At 37.7% G+C, this 19218-nt stretch overlaps 1 protein-coding gene across 1 annotated transcript in view; it reads left to right on the forward strand.

The window, feature by feature from the left end:
- Nucleotides 1-435: 435 nt before the first annotated feature.
- Nucleotides 436-19218, forward strand: part of adgb (androglobin) — a 33364-nt gene continuing 14581 nt past the window's right edge. Inside the window, exons 1-20 of the mRNA XM_037981697.1 lie at nucleotides 436-583; nucleotides 823-979; nucleotides 1139-1231; nucleotides 2974-3045; nucleotides 3196-3372; nucleotides 5644-5783; nucleotides 6892-6978; nucleotides 7315-7487; nucleotides 9120-9196; nucleotides 9743-9917; nucleotides 10388-10481; nucleotides 10790-10931; nucleotides 13616-13661; nucleotides 14633-14741; nucleotides 14899-14962; nucleotides 15147-15397; nucleotides 15479-15690; nucleotides 15947-16097; nucleotides 17935-18049; nucleotides 18438-18605. Of these exons, the coding sequence (XP_037837625.1) occupies nucleotides 516-583; nucleotides 823-979; nucleotides 1139-1231; nucleotides 2974-3045; nucleotides 3196-3372; nucleotides 5644-5783; nucleotides 6892-6978; nucleotides 7315-7487; nucleotides 9120-9196; nucleotides 9743-9917; nucleotides 10388-10481; nucleotides 10790-10931; nucleotides 13616-13661; nucleotides 14633-14741; nucleotides 14899-14962; nucleotides 15147-15397; nucleotides 15479-15690; nucleotides 15947-16097; nucleotides 17935-18049; nucleotides 18438-18605 (2571 nt within the window). The 5' untranslated portion in view covers nucleotides 436-515. The remainder of the gene's footprint in view (nucleotides 584-822; nucleotides 980-1138; nucleotides 1232-2973; nucleotides 3046-3195; nucleotides 3373-5643; nucleotides 5784-6891; nucleotides 6979-7314; nucleotides 7488-9119; nucleotides 9197-9742; nucleotides 9918-10387; nucleotides 10482-10789; nucleotides 10932-13615; nucleotides 13662-14632; nucleotides 14742-14898; nucleotides 14963-15146; nucleotides 15398-15478; nucleotides 15691-15946; nucleotides 16098-17934; nucleotides 18050-18437; nucleotides 18606-19218) is intronic.

Consider the following 19218-nt stretch of genomic DNA (forward strand, 5'->3'; position numbering starts at 1 on the left):
CTGTATTTTTTAGATAAATTTGAGATCTTAAATTTCGATTTTTCTCAGTTGTGGAGGTCTTGAAATAAAATTTTCGCCTGTAAGACTCAAAGATAATCTTAATTTTGACTATGGATGGTTGTTTGTCACGTTTGTTTTGTTTGTCTCTTTGTCTCTATTTGTCCCTGTGAAAGACTTGCAACCTGTCCAGGGTGTCCCTCGCCTCTCTGACAGAGACTGCTGGAGAAAGACACCATCTCCCCGCGACACGGATGGGAGATACGAGTAAATAGATGGAGAACGTCATTTTTACTAGGGTAGTTATTAAAAATGTCAAAGTAATTTCAGACGTGTGGTTTGAATAAATGTTACAACGACCTGCCATACTCGTCAGCTTTAAACTCCTCCCACTTTTAAAATATCTGTTGCGTAGCAACGAGTAAACTTCGATATGTAGAGACCTTACTGAACTTCTGTAGCTTCATTATTTTTTTTCTTTCTTTGTTAGTAAGTTAGTGCTTCTGTTACTAAATACAATGTCCAAAACACAAATAAAGAAAAAGGACTCGTCAAGCAGGGTGTCTTTATCGGACCGACATACAGAGTGAGTTTAAGTCAACTTCGTCATTAACGCGAATAAAAAAATCATCCGTTGTAGCATGAGCATTAGCTACACACAATTAGAATAAAATACTAAAAGCCTGCTAGCATCTTAAGGAATGAGTTGGCTTATCTTAGCTTGCCACGCGCATTTACCTTGTTATGGGAGAGTTTTGACAGAATTTAATTGAGGAAAAATAAGGGGGCAGGATAATTTTAGCTATGAATTTGTCTTCATTTCAGCGCTGCGTCCGTGGGCAATTCGTCTGAGAACCTCGGAGGTGCGGGGAAACTCAGATTCCCCATCTGGCCTGAGTGGAATGATGCTGAAGTCAACAAGGAGAAGTGGGACTCCTTCAAAGGACCTGAAGACAGAAAGTCAAGCAAGAGCCCTAATGCTGTACATACTTTAAAGTTTGAAAGGAATTTACATGCTAAACTGCCACCAGAACAATATGTGTACAGTATATACGTATACAAATTTTGCCATGTTTTAATGTAAAAGTTAACATTATGTAGCTTTTGGTTACCTGTTGTTTCACATATCCTTTGTCTGCAGCCACATTTTGAGGATCCAGAGGGAAAAGTTTCTCTGCCTTCAACTTTGAAGGTGCACACCTGGAAGCATCCTGCAGAGTTTACTGTTGAAAAGGTAACTTTCACGCATCTTATAAGATTTACATGGTTCTTATTATAAAATTAAGCTCCTTGTGTTATTACTTGGTGAAAACTGTTAATACAGTCGGCCAAGTTTGTACATTTAGCTATTAGGCCACCAGTGACTTAATGCTGGCACCTTAAGCCCACCATATGTCAGCTGCATGTGTTACGCAAGGAAACATTAGTTCTTGACGTTCATTTACTTTGAGCTACACCTGAACTTACATTCACAGGTGTTCCCATGAAGTGTCTTCAAAAGGTGGACGTTCTTCTGGGTCTTCATAATTGCAGCAACGATGTACTGATCAAAAGAAAATGACTTTACAGACATAAGTTATCTTTTGAACAGTGAGACTTTATTCAAGACAACAGAGTCTGTGCCGAAACCGGGAACTTCTGGTCCAATCAGTGAAATCCCCCGTTTCTCTGGGGCTGCTTGTTTTTATGAACATTTACCACACCCTAGTAAAGAGTAACAAGACACCCACGTCCCACTGGGACGGACCTGTAGGATTCAAGTACATTCAATTCCATTTATGGGGATAGACTAGAGTCTTCAGACAAGCAACAGCTAACTGTCCACATTTGCACGTTTTCGACAACGTGAGCGTAAGAGCCCACGGTTCACTTCCTAAAAAGGCATTTGTGGCCGAAGACAGTACCTCTCAAAATGATAGCTCAGGCCTGAATACAGATGCAGACCATTTACCTCACCCAGAAACAGAGTCTAGCATCTGTTATTTGGTAGTGACTGCCAGTTCACATTAATACATTCATAATTATACATTTTATGTATTTGATCAATGTGTTATAATCTAAAATAAATACTAGCTGCTTTTGGATTCTCAAGCAGACAGTTTATGTTTCTACATGTATGATTATAAAACTTTTTTTAGTTAGCAAATGACTTCTACATTGACTACTACCTGTGCTTCTTTTAGGGGTTTCTAGTCATTTCGCATTGATTTTTACTAGTTAGTCAACTACAGGATGAATCTGCTATCCAGAACCATACAGTTTAATTTTCCCAGCGACATGATTTAAAAGTGCACTCCTTTCTGCTTCACACTGTGAACTGCTGTTAAGGAGACACGTTATCTCATCGCCTGCCTCCAATAAGGTTTTAATCACTTTACTCCACTTTTCCTAGTGCATTATTCAGCAATTACTGGGAGCTTCCTGTTATTTCGAATCAGATCTTGCTGGGTCATATGCTGCCTTTTCACTCAAAAATGTCAAAACCGTTTCATTAGTTTCATACTAAAAGAGGCTAATCACAAAAGCAATCATTCACGCAGACAAACGCTGCAGCACGTCTGAGACTGCAGTCTACGTTTTGGCATTTTCAAAGACAGTGTGTTTAATAAAAAATGTTTAGCCTTTAATAAGAACAACTAACAGTGGGAGAAAACAAAACTCCCTCATTTTGCTGACTATCTGTGTCTCCATCACATTTGATTAGTAACATGGTAGTTATTTATCTTTGCAGATTCCATAGACATTAGGTCCTTTAAGCATCATATCAGTGGTTGACCAGTTTAAACACTGAGATGAGCATTGTTATGTTTTTTGCATATTTTGAAAATGTGACTTGTAACGATACTATTCTTTGCCATTTTATTGAAATAATATTAATAAACAAAAAGGATTTTGTCATCCATTACTCATATGACAATACTAGGAAACAGTCCAGTATGTCTACAATTCAAATAATAACAACGTGCTTGACTTTAGGATCTCACTGTGGTTGAAAACAAAAGGAATTTTGACCTCATCTCCCCCAACGCTCATCTGTCCTACTGTGAGGTTAGTTTGCAGCATTTTTTTTTTTTTTATTCAGTGTTGATTAGCACTTGAAAATAAAATAAATTAAGATGTCTAAAGGGAGATTTTTGCCTGGAATGAAAAAAAAAACCTGATTTTTTCCCCCTGCCCTTCATTCTCTCTCCTCTTAAGCTGATGAGATGGATCATCAGTGAGATCTACATTGTTTGGATGCTGTATGACTGCACATCTACACAGCAAGAAGGTTGGAAACCTTGGGAGCACATCTTCTCACTGTGCAAGGTGGTGAAAGGTCATGTGCCACTTTACAACAGCTATGGGAAGTATGTGGTCAGACTTTACTGGATGGTAAGCCTGACATAAACACAGAAATGCATACAAAAATTCCCTCTGGAAAATCTGTTGGCTTTTATTTAAAGTGAGATTTTCTTCTGATCTGAAATGCTGAACATAGTAGAAAACCCCTTAAATTTTGTTACTACTTCAGAAGTTGTCTCTGCCAGTACCTCTTTGTTAATCGTGCATGTTTAGGGGCACAGTTGCATGGCATAAAATTGAAATTTCCTTTTTGCAGCAGATCACATGGTTCAGCAGATGAAAGGGGAACGGCACGGATGGGGAAGGGGAGGGATGAGAGAGCCTTATCCTCACAGCTCAAATCAATCAGTCTCACTGCTGTGCCAGAACTGACGGGGTCTACACTGCCTGTTGAATAGATAAAGCTTAACACGAGTCAGCTGCTTTTTCGAACAGCAAGGCTCAAGTTGGATTTCTCCGCTTATGACCCTTCAAGTAGGCACAAGGCTCGGAGGGTTTTATTCAAAGCAGTGTCATTCATTATGATTTTATACAAGTTTTAGAATTTTACAGATTGTGGCTCCACATTAAAGTCATCTTTGGGACACAGCACAGTGAGTTTTTTTATGTGTGTTACTTGCCACAGAGCAAAGGACACTACATTATTGTGTACTTTAGAGAGGGAACTTCCATAACAACAATTGGGTTACCAATATAGCATTAAAAATTAGGGCCAATTATTTTTTTTTCTCTGTCTCACATAGATTTTTGCTTTGATAAACAAGCATGACACAGTTGTAGGCAACACTTGCTGTGCCAACCCTATTCATCCTAACAGATGGTAGTTGTGATGCTATTAAGCTCCCAGCCTCTACTACCCCCATTCTAATTTCCTCATTTTGTTCTTAGGCTACTGCTTTCTCTCAATTATCACTTATTTGTCCAAGGGTTTTCTTTTTTAACTCTTGCATTTTTTTTCCCCCAAACAGCCTGAAACAGTATAACATGAACTCTCTGCTGCTCCTGCTTTTCTTCATCACTGCTACAGTAGAACTCTGTCCTTCAGACTGTTTAACTCCATCATGTGAACACATCAAGCTCGTCTGTAGGAGAAAAAAAGATAAGAACAATTGAGAGGAACATTTTCTCTCCATTGTATATACAATGCAGTGTTTGTTCAAAATATGCTGATAAAAGAAGCATGTCTGTGAGCAGTCAGTCAGATTGTCACCTGATTGTGCTTGTTTTCCTTTTTACAAAGAGCGTGAAACACCCCTTTCTAAATGAGATATGCTATATGCTAACCTCCGACACTGCTCGAGTTACAAAGATGCAATAATGAGATAGAATTATGAGGTGGTTAATGCTAAGCGATATAATACAATTCAGTGAATCACACAGTATTATAAAAATAGACTGTGAGAGGATTTTCAATCTATGATTAATTGTCAATTTGCATATTAAACTTGAAGCAAAAAATGACCTTTGTTTAATTTATTGATGCAAAGTTTTGTGACTTACTTAAAAAAGCCTTTATATCAGCATTTTGAAGCTGTTTGGAAAAGTAAGGTTGAGTTGAACCATCAGTACTAAAAACTTGAGATTGCCAGAGCAGTGATGGCATCAGACAAAAAAATGATTTGATTTTAATCACTCCTAGTGTGATTGTTTACCTGATAGGAGGCCATTAACCAATAATACAGCAGTGATACAAAACATGAACATATCTTTGCTGTCACTGCTGTGTTGATGCCCATCTATAAGGGTTTTGCAATAAATAATAAGTCATAAAAACAGATGTACACTATATAGAATAAAGTATGTAATTTAGGTATATTCTATATTTCATTGCAGAAAGTTGTTGAAATGATGCCCCCATTTCTTAATGAATTTGCATTTTGCGGGTTGTGCAATCTTGTTCAACTCTCTTTTTATTTTTAAACTGAATAACATAGAGGTTTTTTTTATTTCATTCTATTAGGGGCTTAATGAAATAGTCTTGGCTGCATCTCACAGAGCAGTAAGTGTGCAGTTTTAATTTTCTGTATAAAGAAAGGAGTTGAACCATGCTACCAGCAGCTCACAAGTGTTTTGCCTTAAGTGTTTCATTCTGGATCTAACTGAAAAACAACTAGTGGATTAAATGAATAAGATTTAAGATGCTATTAAGTTAAGGTTTCTTTGTGCTTTCCTTTTAACGTTTACCTAATTACTCAAGTCTTGCTACAACCGGAAAACAAATAAAAAAACCTATTTTCTAAAACCTAATCTGTGAGAAACATTAATCTTTTTTTTCTTCTCTCCTGCCTTTTTTGTCTTCAGGGTTCCTGGAGAAAGGTAACAGTAGATGATTCTCTGCCTTTTGACGAAAAGAACAACCTGCTTCTCCCAGCCTCCACCTGTCGAACAGAACTGTGGCCAATGCTGCTGGGTAAAGCTCTAATCAAAGTGGCCTGCAAAAAGTGAGAAACCAAACATTCGAACAAAGACTCTCTAAGCATCTTAGCGCTATCCATTGGGAAACTCTTATAGTCCAACATAAGGCAGCTGTAGAACATTCTCGACCTTATCCCAAGGAGATTTAGCTGCAGCTTGACTTTATAAATACCACTGAAGAATGAATCCCAAAATACCTACACTAAGTCTTTGTACTAACCCTGTTGACCTAAAGCACAGCTATAATATACAGGCTGATACAATTGCCTAGTTTTAAATGGATTTCAAGAAATTCATACAGTAAAACATGGGATGTGTGAAATATAGCTTTATTTTCTTAATCCAGTAAAGATAACAAAACTATAACTCAACTATGATCATTTTTAATGAGCATGTTTAATTAATGCATGCGTAATAGAAACATGCCTTTAAAAAAAAAGACTGAAATTGAGGCTTCCTGTGGAACTTTTTGGGATCAGGATTACCTGCAAGTAATTCTGAAATCTGTGAAAATGTGGCCAACTAAACAATTTAAAGCTCACACGTGCGCACAAGAACCCCCACAGGGTGCAATTTCCTGACTACAACCCTTCAGCTGAATTAATCTCAAACCAGAATGTTAGCTACTGAATTTGGTGACAGTGTTCCAGTCAGAGATGGAGAATCACAGTGTGTTTAAAGCTGCCCCGTTCTGGTGTGCATGGAACGACAAGGCATAAATGTTTCATCCTGGACAGGAAACAAAGCAGCCTCTCACCGATGAATCATTTAAAAGTCATGAAGAAAGCCATTTGTACTGAACTGGAATTAAGCTTTTGTCACAAACTCAACCTTTTTCTCACTGCAGTATTATTAGATAAAGAATTACTTGTGCGTGATTAGTAGTTTACCTGACCAAAATATTAATATAATAAGAGATTAAGCAAAACAAACACACATTCCTTCAAGGTGACACTATTCTTGTGAGTGAAATTTCTAGAATATCAAGCATATTCTTGCTTTTAAAATAATGAAACCTAAACTTCACAAGTTTGCTTTGAGAGTGTGCTGCTGTATGTGCATATGAAGTCTCTGATTGGATGCACATGACTCTGTTTGCACTTTTTGAAACATATTTATGTGTTTGTTTCTCAGTACAGTGTTCAAAGATGGCAGGGAGATGGGTCAGTTTACTTTTATTCACAATCTCACTGGCTGGATCCCTGAAATTATTCCTGTAAAGTAAGTTTCTAGTTCTCAGTACACAGTGTACTCGCGGTTCTGCTCATAAATGCTTTATTTATACTTTTTTTTTTTTTCACCGGGACACAGACTAGAAACAGTTGGTATAATCTGATGCTGAACATTTTTGTTCTTAAGACAAACAGTATACATAAGAAGATGTCATGACAGCTTTCATTTTAAGATCTTTTCATTTAAATTGCTGGCTTTAGGAAATAAAGTCAAGTCAAAAGCTACATAAAGAACATTCAATTAGTAGCTGAATGCATGATTTGTAAAGTAATTAAAGCAAAACTTTTTGTCTGCACCAGTTATTTTCTTTGTCACTCTTTTCAGGTCAGTCTACTCAACACAAATCTGGGATTTCCTTCAAGACACCATTCCTAAATTTAAACACCAGGATGAGAGTTTGACAGTGACGAAACCTGACACAGCAGATCCTGCTGCAGGGACAGATTCTTCTCCAAATGACAATAAGAGTCTGCTGCTGGAGCCAAACATCAGCAAAGGTCCAGATTGTGCTACAATTAGACACACACATACACACTCACAGAAAAATCAGTGAGGAATAGACAAACACCTACAAATGTCTATGTAAATTACATGCTCTGCTTCCACATGTGAGTAAGTTAATTGATTTAATCCTCCATTTTTATGGTATTTTGTATGCATTTATTTAAAATCATGTTTGTGATTTGTAGTTGTAGCTGTTTACTATACAGATAAGCTTTATTTAATATATTTCTCTTTGCGTTTTCTTTCTCTACATTAGTTAATATGTCACATAATTTATACTTTTAAAAGAACACACATATCAGCAATCTCATACTGTTAATTCGCTGCAAAAATGCTCTTTACGATTGCAAAAATTGTTTCGGTGATTCCCTTTAAAACAAGATGCCACATACTTTAATGCCACGATTGTCTCATACAACGTAAAATACATAGTTTTTCAGTCATTCCCATAATGTCCCTTTCTTCTCTCAAACTAACTTTTTGCTTTCCTGCGTTCACGATTCATGGAGTTTATGGAGGGTTAAAGAATATATGGTGGCCCATAAATAAACCAGCAGAGGGAACTATATGGTCCTCCCTCAGGGTAGAAGAGCCTCCCAAGTCAAGTGTGGTTGTCTGATGAAGGCGGGGTTCCAATATGTCGTCCTCTCTGAGTTGTTTTCAGGTCACGATAGTACTACACTGTAGGCTTTAACACATTAATTACACTTAAACCGTTTTGATTGACTTACCTTATTAAGAAATAAAGTTTACTCTGTAGGCTGAAAATTGACTATAAACAGACAAAACGTGCATTAAAATGTATTTTTGTTGTGTAATTTGATTGGAATGTATTCTAAAACACAGCATGATTCACTGATTTTTAATAACTGCCATAAAAACCGAACTTCTCTCTTGTTTTTACATTTCACCTATAATGGCTCTTTTTGACACTAGACTGTCTTTAATGTTCCTCTAAAGTTCTGCTCGTATGTAAAAATTCAAGTGCTGAATATTAGCATAATGTGATGATTTGCATATGCATTTAGCATTACTTTTCTGAAAAAAAAATCCTTTAAGGAAACACACCGGCTAGTACTTCCATTCACAATCACAAATATTAAAGAAAGAGGGAAAAACATTTTCTTTCTTCATCTGTTGTGGTGCTCACCGTTATATTTCTTTGGAGTGCATAAATAAACATTAAATGTGAGAACCACTTATCTGTTACATTTTTAATGTGCTGACTTTATATTAGCCTTAACAGTACTCCAATCCCCCCTCACTATGGCCTGTCAAATTGATTTTTCATGTCTCCTGACCCACATGATCCACTACATTATACTTTTAAGATGCTCTGTTGGGGGGAAATGAGCCCCCCGTATGATTTAGATATAAATAAATCCTGTTGTTTTATTTATAGTTGTGGAAATTAAGTGTTTCACATCCCTAGGGTTTCATTTACATACACTTGATATTTCTGCTGACTTTGGTAATAAATAAAAAAATGGTTATAAGTTAGTTTCGTATGTTCTGAATTGTAGTGCTGCTTTGTAAGATCTTTGTGTTGTTAAATTGTATGTTCTTTAGCTTGTTTGTGCAACAAAGTTAGAGATTCTGACTTTCTTCTTCTTTATGTGTTTCAGGCGTACCTGAAGTAGTGGTGTGTGCCAGCTTTTACACTGTTCAAGCTGATGACAGTTCCTTTGGGCCTGGCCAAATGGTATTTTCTTTCTTTCTTTTCTTTACCCCCCCTGGCCTACTTACTTTCTGGTTAGTTAGTTACATACATTTACCTTTAGCTTTAATCTTCACCTAAACTCTTTTTTGTTTAATCAACTATCAGTAAAATATTGTTGTGAATTTGTGCTATATAAACCAATTTGAATTAATATATTTATATATTCCTGAATTTACGCTCATATTGCTTTTAGAATGATAAAATATCCTAATCACCTCTTTTGTATACGTTTGTTCTGGAGATTAAACATTACCTGTGATCTGGTGGCATGTTTTTATCTGAATTTAAACCATATTTGATTCTTTATTGTGTACACTTGCCCCACATGTAAATATGGATAGTTTTGCTGGGTTTGAGATGTAAAATCACATATTTTGGATTTCAGTGGTTTTATATGTGGTTGCTTTTGGCAGCAATTCTGAGTAACGGTGTAGAATTTAGAAAATGCACTTATAGTATTTATTGTTTCGGACTGAGCACTACATGAATGGTCATTTCTGCCCACATGTTTATTTCTCGGTCTCGCAGGCAAACTCCTCTGAAGTTTTGCGCCGTTACAACTTGTCCCTGCTGCACAGCCATGTTGTCCTGCTGACGAGAAGCCGCGCATGCAAGCTGGAGGCACCACCCAAACCTCCACCTGTGCCCAGATGGAAACTCATTCGTCCACACAAGGACGTTGTGTTGTTCTCTGAACCACAGAGTGAGTAAAAGAAAGACAGGAAGAAAGAAAGTGAAGCAGAAAAATATTTTGAAATAAAAAGGTGGTGAAGTGGAACTAGGAGTAGGATGCCGGGGAGTATATCAGACCAATAGAAAAGCACAAATTATGTCATAGTGTGTAGGTGAATAATGAAAAAATATACATGTATCTAGAACAAAAAGTGATTGTAATGGATGAAATTTAGAACACAGTGCAGAGGGCATACAGTACTGCATGGTAAAGTAAAAATATAAAGACCCCAGCTGTAATATTCTAGTTTTGAAAATACCTATTGGCTCAGGCAGAGCTGACATAGGTTGATCTCTGACTAAACTATGCTGTGAAAAATCAGAAACTGAGTCTGATCAAGCAGCGTTAGCATGATGTGTGAAGTCTCTCTCTCTCTCTCTCTCTCTCTCTCTCTCTCTCTCTCTCTCTCTCACTCTCTCTTTATCTTTTTTTTCTTTCAGAGTTTCCTTTGCCAAAACCAGAGCAGTTCATTGAGGTTGCCAGCCCTTTTCTTTTTTGTGATGTCAAACGTAGCAATGACTCAATCCCAGAACTGTATGTAATTGTAAAATATCTAAAGATAAGAAAGAAATTCTTCCCTTCCCTTCCCTTCCCTTCCCTTCCCTTCCCTTCCCTTCCCTTCCCTTCCCTTCCCTTCTACAGTATTATACAAAGTAAATATTTGTTCCAAATTTTAGTTTACTTAAAATAAACTGTTTTGTGTGTGCATAGGATAAATAAATCACAAATCAAGTGAGTTGAATGACAGAGGTGTCGTTCTGGTGTTTATGGCTTCAATGTGGCATGGAGTTTTTAGATAAAATGGTTTATTGCATTATAATGAATACATCTTTGTGAGTCAGAGATGCCAAGCAGAGCTCTCCAAGGAAGAGGTCCTGTGAATCCCCGTTGGTGGCCATTACTGAGACAGAAGAAACGGAATCTCAAAACAGCCTTGAGCCTGAATGCACGACGACCTCACCAAACAACACGGAAAAAACAGAGGTATATAAAGTTATTCCCTGTGCAGGAATATTTAAAATACAAATGGCTCTGTTTTACATTTAAAAGATGATTGTTTATTGTAAATGCATTGAATCCTTAAATATCATTAAGAATTTTGTTTTTTTCTCTATTCTCCTACACCACTGTGCACCCTGTACGTATCCAGCTGAAGGCTGATCAGTTGAGATTTGTGTGTCAGTGACAGCAAGGCTGCCATCCCCCGGTTTCAAAGTCACTTCTGTTATTTCCCAGCCAGACCACTACTGACCAGGGGCACATTTAGACTAAAGAGAGAACCCGCTCAGAAAGGGAAATACCAGGGGGCTGAGGTTCAGAGCAGCAGCAACAGAGAGACGGAGAGAGATAAAGACAGAAGTGAAGACGGCAAGGAATATGGGAGGGGGACTACTGTGCTCGACAATATAAAAAGGAAGGGAGAGAAAGTGACAGTTCGACAGGGCGAGAGTAAAGGAGAGCAAGAAACAGGGGGGAGATGGGAAAAAAAGGATTTCTGTTGTGTGATGGTAGCGAGCGAGCCGCGTGGGTTTTATACAGAGAGAGGTCGTGCACTGTGCTGATGAAAAAAGCAGTGCAATTAGATGGTGAGCCATCAGTGTCTATGTCTCTTGAGGGGGTTCATTATTACATTTCACTCCTAGCACACAGAGGAAAAAATAGAGTTCATATTAATCACCCTCTTGTGTAACTGTGACCAGCTATAGAGCGGTTAGGTTAGGGTAGTGCAGATATGCTAATGTGGCATCATTTCATGCAAAGTTTTGGGATTTAGACTCTATCAGCTTGCATATGTGTCATGAGGATGTGCCGTATTTATCATGAGTGTGACCCTGCTCCTCTCGAGCACGTGCTGGGTCACATGCTGAGAAACTGTGAATCAAGCAAGGATGACTGTTGCTGTTTTGACCCCTACCATTGTTTCTATCAGTCCTGGCCAACAGAAACAAGCTCTGTGTGTAACTCCAGGATAAAGGGAGGTGCTGTCACATGACATCTCTAATACCCTCAGTAACTTACTCACTTTACTGTGTGTGGGCTAAAGCTTTAGATTCTAGTTATGTTTGGATTGTGGTTATTTACCTAATTATCAGAGGTTAAATAGTTATCAGTTCATGCTTTTACTTGCAGTTAATTTCAGGGGAAACTGTTAAATGTAAAAGCAGTCTCTCTGAGAATCAGTACTGTGTAAAATAAAACTCATTTAAGAGTAAGATTAAATGTGCTTTCTTCTACCTACAGAGACTTGATTATAAGATGATCATAAGAGAAAAAAAGCTGTCTCCTTTGAAACCAGCAGCTATAATCCCAGGGGCCTTTTGTGCAAAATTCATCAGTCTCATTGTCCCCTTTCTATACAGACAGGGAAGACAAATAGTCTCATGAAATGATACACTATGAGACCACAGAACATCTCATGCCTTAAAGCCTGACTGAAGGTTTCATGCACTTTAGGGAACATGCACATAAACATGTACATATTGACATTTTTGTTGCAGGAAAGCTCTTCTATAGAGTCAGAGAGGAGGTCAAGTGTGCCTCCCAATCACAATGCCTCTTTCCGTCTGTCTGTGTCTCTGGGTACTTATTTGAATAAGTGATGACTCACATGCAGCTACACACACAATCTCTCTCCCACTGAGTCATCAGAGAGTCTTGGAAGGGGTTGCTTTGAAGTTACACAATACAAAGACACAATTCTTGGTCATAACTGAGTAAACTGTTTGACATTCACCAATTTCTTTTCCTAAACGGAGCACTGTTTAAAACAATTCAAGTGAACCTGGAGAAAAGTTCAGATAATTGATATAAGTTGACCACACTTACCTTTAATGTCACCTAAACGCTTTTCCAGAACATTATTTTTTATTTCTCGCTTAACTTAGTTAAAATTTGTATATTTATACAGCAACAATTTACAACAAAAGTCATCCTTAAATAGTGTAGTTAAGTATATACCATTCAGTTTACCTCAAACTAATTTCTTAATTATTCAGCTTTAATCCACTATGTTTTAATTATGCTAAAATTAGTTACATTTTCAATGGTTTAACTTAAAATGTTAGTTTTTATAAAATTCACATTTGTAAAAAATGTTATGCTAAGGAAACTAGTAAATTGCAGTAAATATTTTCATTGACTCAGTCCCCTGGTTTGCACAGGGGAAAACAAGGACTTCTTTTTAACAGGAAGAGACCTCCAGCAGACTCAGGAAGGGTGTCCATATGCTTCAACCGGTTGGGGTGTGATGAGACAGGAAAAATACACAAACTAACAGGATAAAGAATTCAGTGTTGTAGGGATATAAAGAAAAGACTTGTTAGCTGCATCTGTTTAATTTGCTTGATAAATAGGCAAGAAATCCGAGCTACTCTGTAAATCACCTCCCAAAGGAACAACATACCACACAACATACTAATTTCTAATCTGTCACTCACGTTCAAAGTAAATTAGAGCTGGTAGTTGCTGGTGGTGTTTTTAGCAGGGGAGGAACAGCCCCTGTCACATTAAACTGTGTCTCTGTGTTGGGCGAGAATGGCACAACACCACAACTGGCAAGAAATCACCAGAGGGTAGAAGTGTATCTCTTGCAGTGGAACTCTGTCAGCAGCCCACAGTTCATGCCTCTCTCACTTTTTCTTTTTTTACTCCCTCATTTGTCCCTGTAGGTTACAGCAGAGGACAAGATAAAGGACAGCGATTTCATCTCCAATGGTAAAAGCTCTTCCTGTGCGATGCTTCCAGTACTTGAAAGATAAACCTGTACACTCAGTTGACTTATCAGATGTCAAATATTTGACTTGCAAAATGGAAAAAAATACTCATTAATTATGTTTTGCTGGCATTTTCAAGATCCCTGTAATTGGTTTACTTAAACAGAGTCAGTGCGGTGTAGCCCGGTTAATGTGATTAAAAGTATTTACGTCCGTCTTTCTCCCCTCTCTGTGGGCCAAAATGATTTCAAGAAGATAGGACTAAAATTATGCTTTGTGACATCAAGGCAATTCTCTGCCTTTTTCTCTGCCCCCGTTTAGTTGCTTAGTAACACCTGCAATTTGAGTTAGGAGACCACCATTGCTGAGCTGCAGAGATACTGGCCCTCGGCCGCCTCAGCTTACTGATCAGAATTTTGCTTCGAGTAGAGCTCGGGGGGGCAGACGTGTGCGCGTGTGTGTTTCTGGGGGCTGGAGAGCGTCTGTGTGCATATGTCTATGACTTTGCACAGTGTGCACTGAGATAGTGGGAGTCTGTGAGTGGGAGTGTGGATGTGCATGTGTGCTTACACTATGCCATTATGTGGGAGTTTGGCCAGTTCGACTCACTGTAATGATTTCAGTCTAGGATAACTTGCTGTGAGTCACAAGCATTTTGTTACTTGCAGCATTTTGAGACTTGAGATCTCACTGTCAGCTCCATATCCATTTGGCACTAGGTGTGGCATGAAAAGAAATCTCTCAGATGATACTTACCTTGATTGAGACATGGTTTTCCTTCGTCCTTATGCTGGGAATTTGTTTTAGCAGCAATAAATAATATGGAACAAAATACCAAATGATGTATCTCTAGGCTATGTGGCCGTGCACTACCTTTTTTCCTGTAATAAATGTTTACTAAACAAAAATGCTTCTACATTCATGTTTAATTAGAACTTGTTCAATCTTAACTGTAAATAAATTTCTTCTCAGATAGACCAGCAACTGCCATGAAAAAGAATGTTGCTAAGGAATCATCAGATGTTATCACACCCCTGCGGAAGACCTGGATAGACCTTGACGACTTTGCACAATGCTTCCAGTGAGACACAACTGTGAACATGCAGGAAGAAATATTTATATTGTACACACGGATACTCACATAGTTATAAAAAATGAACAGGGTGGTATAAAATGTGTTTAAAAATCAAACTTCTGGAGCACCAGAATAAAAAGCATCAATCTCTCCTTTTTTCCAGGACCTTACTGGTCTTTTATAAGCCAGAGATCTATCCTCATCAGATACAAAAGTCAGTTTTTAAGGTAAAACACTTGAAACAAAGAGAAGTCATTGAAGAAGTTCTTTAGCTTTACTTTTCAGATATGTGCATTCTGAAGTTTTGATTTATTCACCCTTATAATATGTGTTTTGCCACATTTAAAAAAATACATTATTCTAAAAGACTGATTGTGGTTAACAGTAACTAAGCTGTTTATTTGTGAACAGAGTACTATCCTGTCCAAAACTACAGGAGGTGTCGCTTGCACTGGATCTACACAGTGTCTCACAACTGGATCCCTGACTGTCGCAAGCCCTGAAGTACACATCCAAACAAACAAAGACACACATGAGCAGACACCAAGAGTTAATTTAATATTTATTTTCACCCTCTTTACTGTTAATATTTCATTTTGGTTGTATTCTTCTTCAGCCTATGCTGCTTTTGTTTACTTTATTAAGTTTCCTTTCTTAAGACGGCCAGCCTAAATGTCAACTCAAATGTATTTTTACTCGATCATTCCACTACCGAGCTAAGCCACCCCTCTTATCAGTTAATCATTCCTCTCTGTGGCTTTCTGCTCTTCCCCTTGTACCATTCTGCGTCTGTTTCTGAATCGATATCTAAGAACCGTGTCTCTGTGTGTGTGTTTCTTCCCGCAGTGTCCAGAAGTGAAAGGCACTTACTACCTGTGTGTGGACAGTCTGCAACCTTCCCAGATCCTCATCAGTTTATCTGCTCTTCTTTTCTGGGGAGATGCAGGCGAGGAGAATAACAATTGCATGCGCACCCACACATGCAAATGCATAGCTTCCAATGTTTCTGTACATTTAACTGAATAAGTCTCTGCAGTAATAACCCAATGACAGCAACTATAAATGATCTAGATAGCTATCTATACTTGTGGTTCATAAGAGACATAAATAATTTAGAATACACATAAATTTAAATGTTATGACTGTGACCAACTATTTTTCTTGTGGTTAACTGTACAACTATCCTACATTATTTTTTTGTCACTTTTTACCTCCTCCTATAGAAAAGGAAATATCTGGTGGTTGTAGATCTGCAGTGCTGATAATTCAGCCTCACTCCTGGACAAGTCTGAAGTCTCAGCTGCCAGTTCTCAGCATCAAGACCACCTGCTCAAAGGCAGCTATGCTTAACATACCCGCGGGGTAGGACAAAGCTGATATAGACTGTTCTTTGTAATAGACTAATTAAACTAGAGGCTTAGGCCAAGTTTGTAAAGAGCACCATTGGGTGTTAATTGGCTATGTTTATTTGATTTGTAAGTCTTTTGATTCTTGTATTTGTGTAATCAAAAATATTCACGTTGTGATCAAATAGTACACATACAGGGAAAGCTGTGGTGATGAGTTTACTTGTGACTGTTCTTTAATACTTACCAATTATGTTATTGTATTTTACATTATAAAGTAGAGCATCCTAACAAACAGAAAAAAAATCACATTTATTTGTATCCAAATTCATATTTTGGCCTCATACCCCAAAATGACCTAATGTGGTGTATAATTTAACTTATTATACACTTAACTATATTGTTGTTTTTGCACAGCACAGTTGTCTTTGCATAAAGTAAAACACTGTATGGGGCTTTTTATTCTTGGTTTAATTTTTACAGCAATAATATGTCCACTAAAGGTTCTTATAATGTGAGCAGAGAATATCTGCCTACCCCAGCTGCTCTGAAAATCAGTAAAAAAGCACCTGTCCCAGTCTCTATTATTGGGAGCAGCTTGGCCTAGAAGCAGAGGGCCTAGTTTCTGGGGTCAGGTGAAGGTATGCAACAGTGCAATTACCACTGAGCCATAATCACACTCGTGGTACTCAACTTCCAGTGCCCCATGGTTCTTTCTCTTTGAGACACACTGACTGATACATCCATGATTCTTTGCCAAAAATAATTTTTATACAGTTGTGCACAGTATATCTGTGTGTGTTTGGTTCATAATTTAATCAACAATCTTTCTTTTTGAGTCTCTACACTCGCTTTTGTAACAAAAGGTCATGTGCATATTCTTTGCTCTTTTGTGGTCTCAGTTTCTTTCATTTCAGTTTTTGGCTTCTTATTTCCGCCTTGTCTCCTTTATGCATTTTCGTTTTTCTTCCTTCCCTTCCCATTCCTTCTGGTTTGCTCCTACAGCTTCAGCCATGCACTGCCTCAGAGCTCATCCATCTCGTTAGGCTGTGATGGTAGAATTATGTAAAGTTAATGGGGCCAGGCTTGTGAGGTTCCACTCTCTCATGCCTGATCAGGTCCTGTGAAGTCAGCTCGGTGCTTGGTAGACAGACAGGAGGCTGCGGTACTTCTTACTATTCAACCCACAAAATACCAGTCAGAAACATGCAGTTCTGTTTCCTAAAAGGTTTGGACTTTGTGTAAAATATAAATTAATGTACCAATTTGCAACATCAGTGAAGCGTTAGGTTTATATAAAAACAATACATGGAACAATGAAACAGAGAAATTCTGTTGTTTTCTGAAAAATTAATGCTCATTTAAGGCTAAAATGGAGGACTGACATTTTAATCACAGTTATGCATTTTTTTAACCAACGCCAGACCTTTTTGTAATGTGTGGCAGGTATGAAAATCAAAATAAGCATTTCCTTTTTTTAAGTACAAAGATGCCTCAGTTTATATAATATATTTTCACTTTATTCAGTCAAATAGTCATAAAAAATGTAAATGACTACATTCACTTCTTTATTTGAAAAGGCTCACAGTGTTAACAAAATAATTTGTATACATTTTCCAGCTGACTGTGCTCACACCAAAAACAGTGAAGCCACATCAGGTGAAGTTGTGAAAGTAAACGTTCTAAATAATCTTAAATTGTCTCTACAAACTCTACTAAGGCATCAACAGGTTTTTGTTGAACTCAAACCAGCTTATCCAACCTGTTTACCACAGATGTTTAACCGTGTGAGGTAAACCTGGATAATATGGTGTTGCTTTGAAAACGCGGTTTGTCATCACTCTCCCCATCAGGCGCCACGTGTTCTGCGTCCGCACACGTGCACCACTGGGCTACCATATTCAGCTGTGCAGCAGGACACCATTTGTCTTAGGGGACGAAGAAACCATCATGCCACTCCTCACAAAGGTGAGCATTTTATGTGATTATTACTCATGTTGGTTACTCTACTGGACTGTATAATCTTCAGATGTTTGGGTAATAAAGGTAAATTTATGTTGTTCTTACTTGAATACAACCACAGGACCAATGTTGGGGAAATACTATGCATATTTGTACATGTATTCATTTATTTTTGGCAGAAACGTTGAAAGCTGATGTGTGATATACGAAGGGAGCAAAGCAAATTAAAAGCCCAACAACACTGTAAACAATTTAAACCTGATAAGTTTCCTGCAAACAGTCTGGGTTTTTTTCACCTTGAATATACTTCAAGATCTTCTTTACTGTTTTATTTTTCTTCCTTTCAGTTGAACTCGTGGCACAAAACAGAAGTTGTTGTTTTTTTTTTAAACAGGAAAGTGCTCGCTTCACTGAAAAGGCTTCATCCATATTTGGGGCCCTGTCCAGATTGGTGGCTTCTTTTAGTAATGAGCTGGAGCTACCTGCTCTTCGAAAGGCTTTGGAAGAGACTTACTGCCCCCAAAATATCAGCACCAACACAGGGGCACGGGACCACCACAAGGTAGTTCCACAATAGGTTCTTTAAATCTCTTCTACTGGGTATATCTCTAGAAAAAAAGGTTTGTTACATTTTCAAATAAAACAAATACCATATTTCTGTATAATCTGATAGCTGAAATGGGGTATGTTTAAAGCAGTACATTCATTAAACCAGGGGTGGAAATTAAAAATTTTGTCCACCAGCCAATATTTTACCAGCCACTATTTTTTGTTGTGACAAAAAGTAATTTCATATGATGATGATGATGATGGATGTGGGTGGAAGCAGTTGTGCTGCCCTACAAGCTGAACAATACCTCTTTCTGGACACTGCATGGAAAGAACTAGATTTTTCTTATTTTTTTATTTTATTTTAAACCATTAAAAGATGCATATCTGTACATAAAAAATTCAGACAAGTGAAATTTATTTCTGTGGAGTGTTTTTGAAGTATTTTTTTTGTGCTTTTGTAAGTTTTTGTACGTAAGTTGTGATGTTTTTCAAACACTTGCTGCTTTTAATGCATAGATCTATTTGTGCTACCCGCTTATATTTAACAGGTAGGATATTCTGATGAAGGAAGTGATTTTTGTGGTTTTAGAAAGACCGTTAGACATAGCTGTTTAGCCGTGCTA

The sequence above is a fragment of the Kryptolebias marmoratus genome, linkage group LG19 (assembly GCF_001649575.2).
Source record: "Kryptolebias marmoratus isolate JLee-2015 linkage group LG19, ASM164957v2, whole genome shotgun sequence".
NCBI classification, from domain to species: domain Eukaryota; kingdom Metazoa; phylum Chordata; class Actinopteri; order Cyprinodontiformes; family Rivulidae; genus Kryptolebias; species Kryptolebias marmoratus.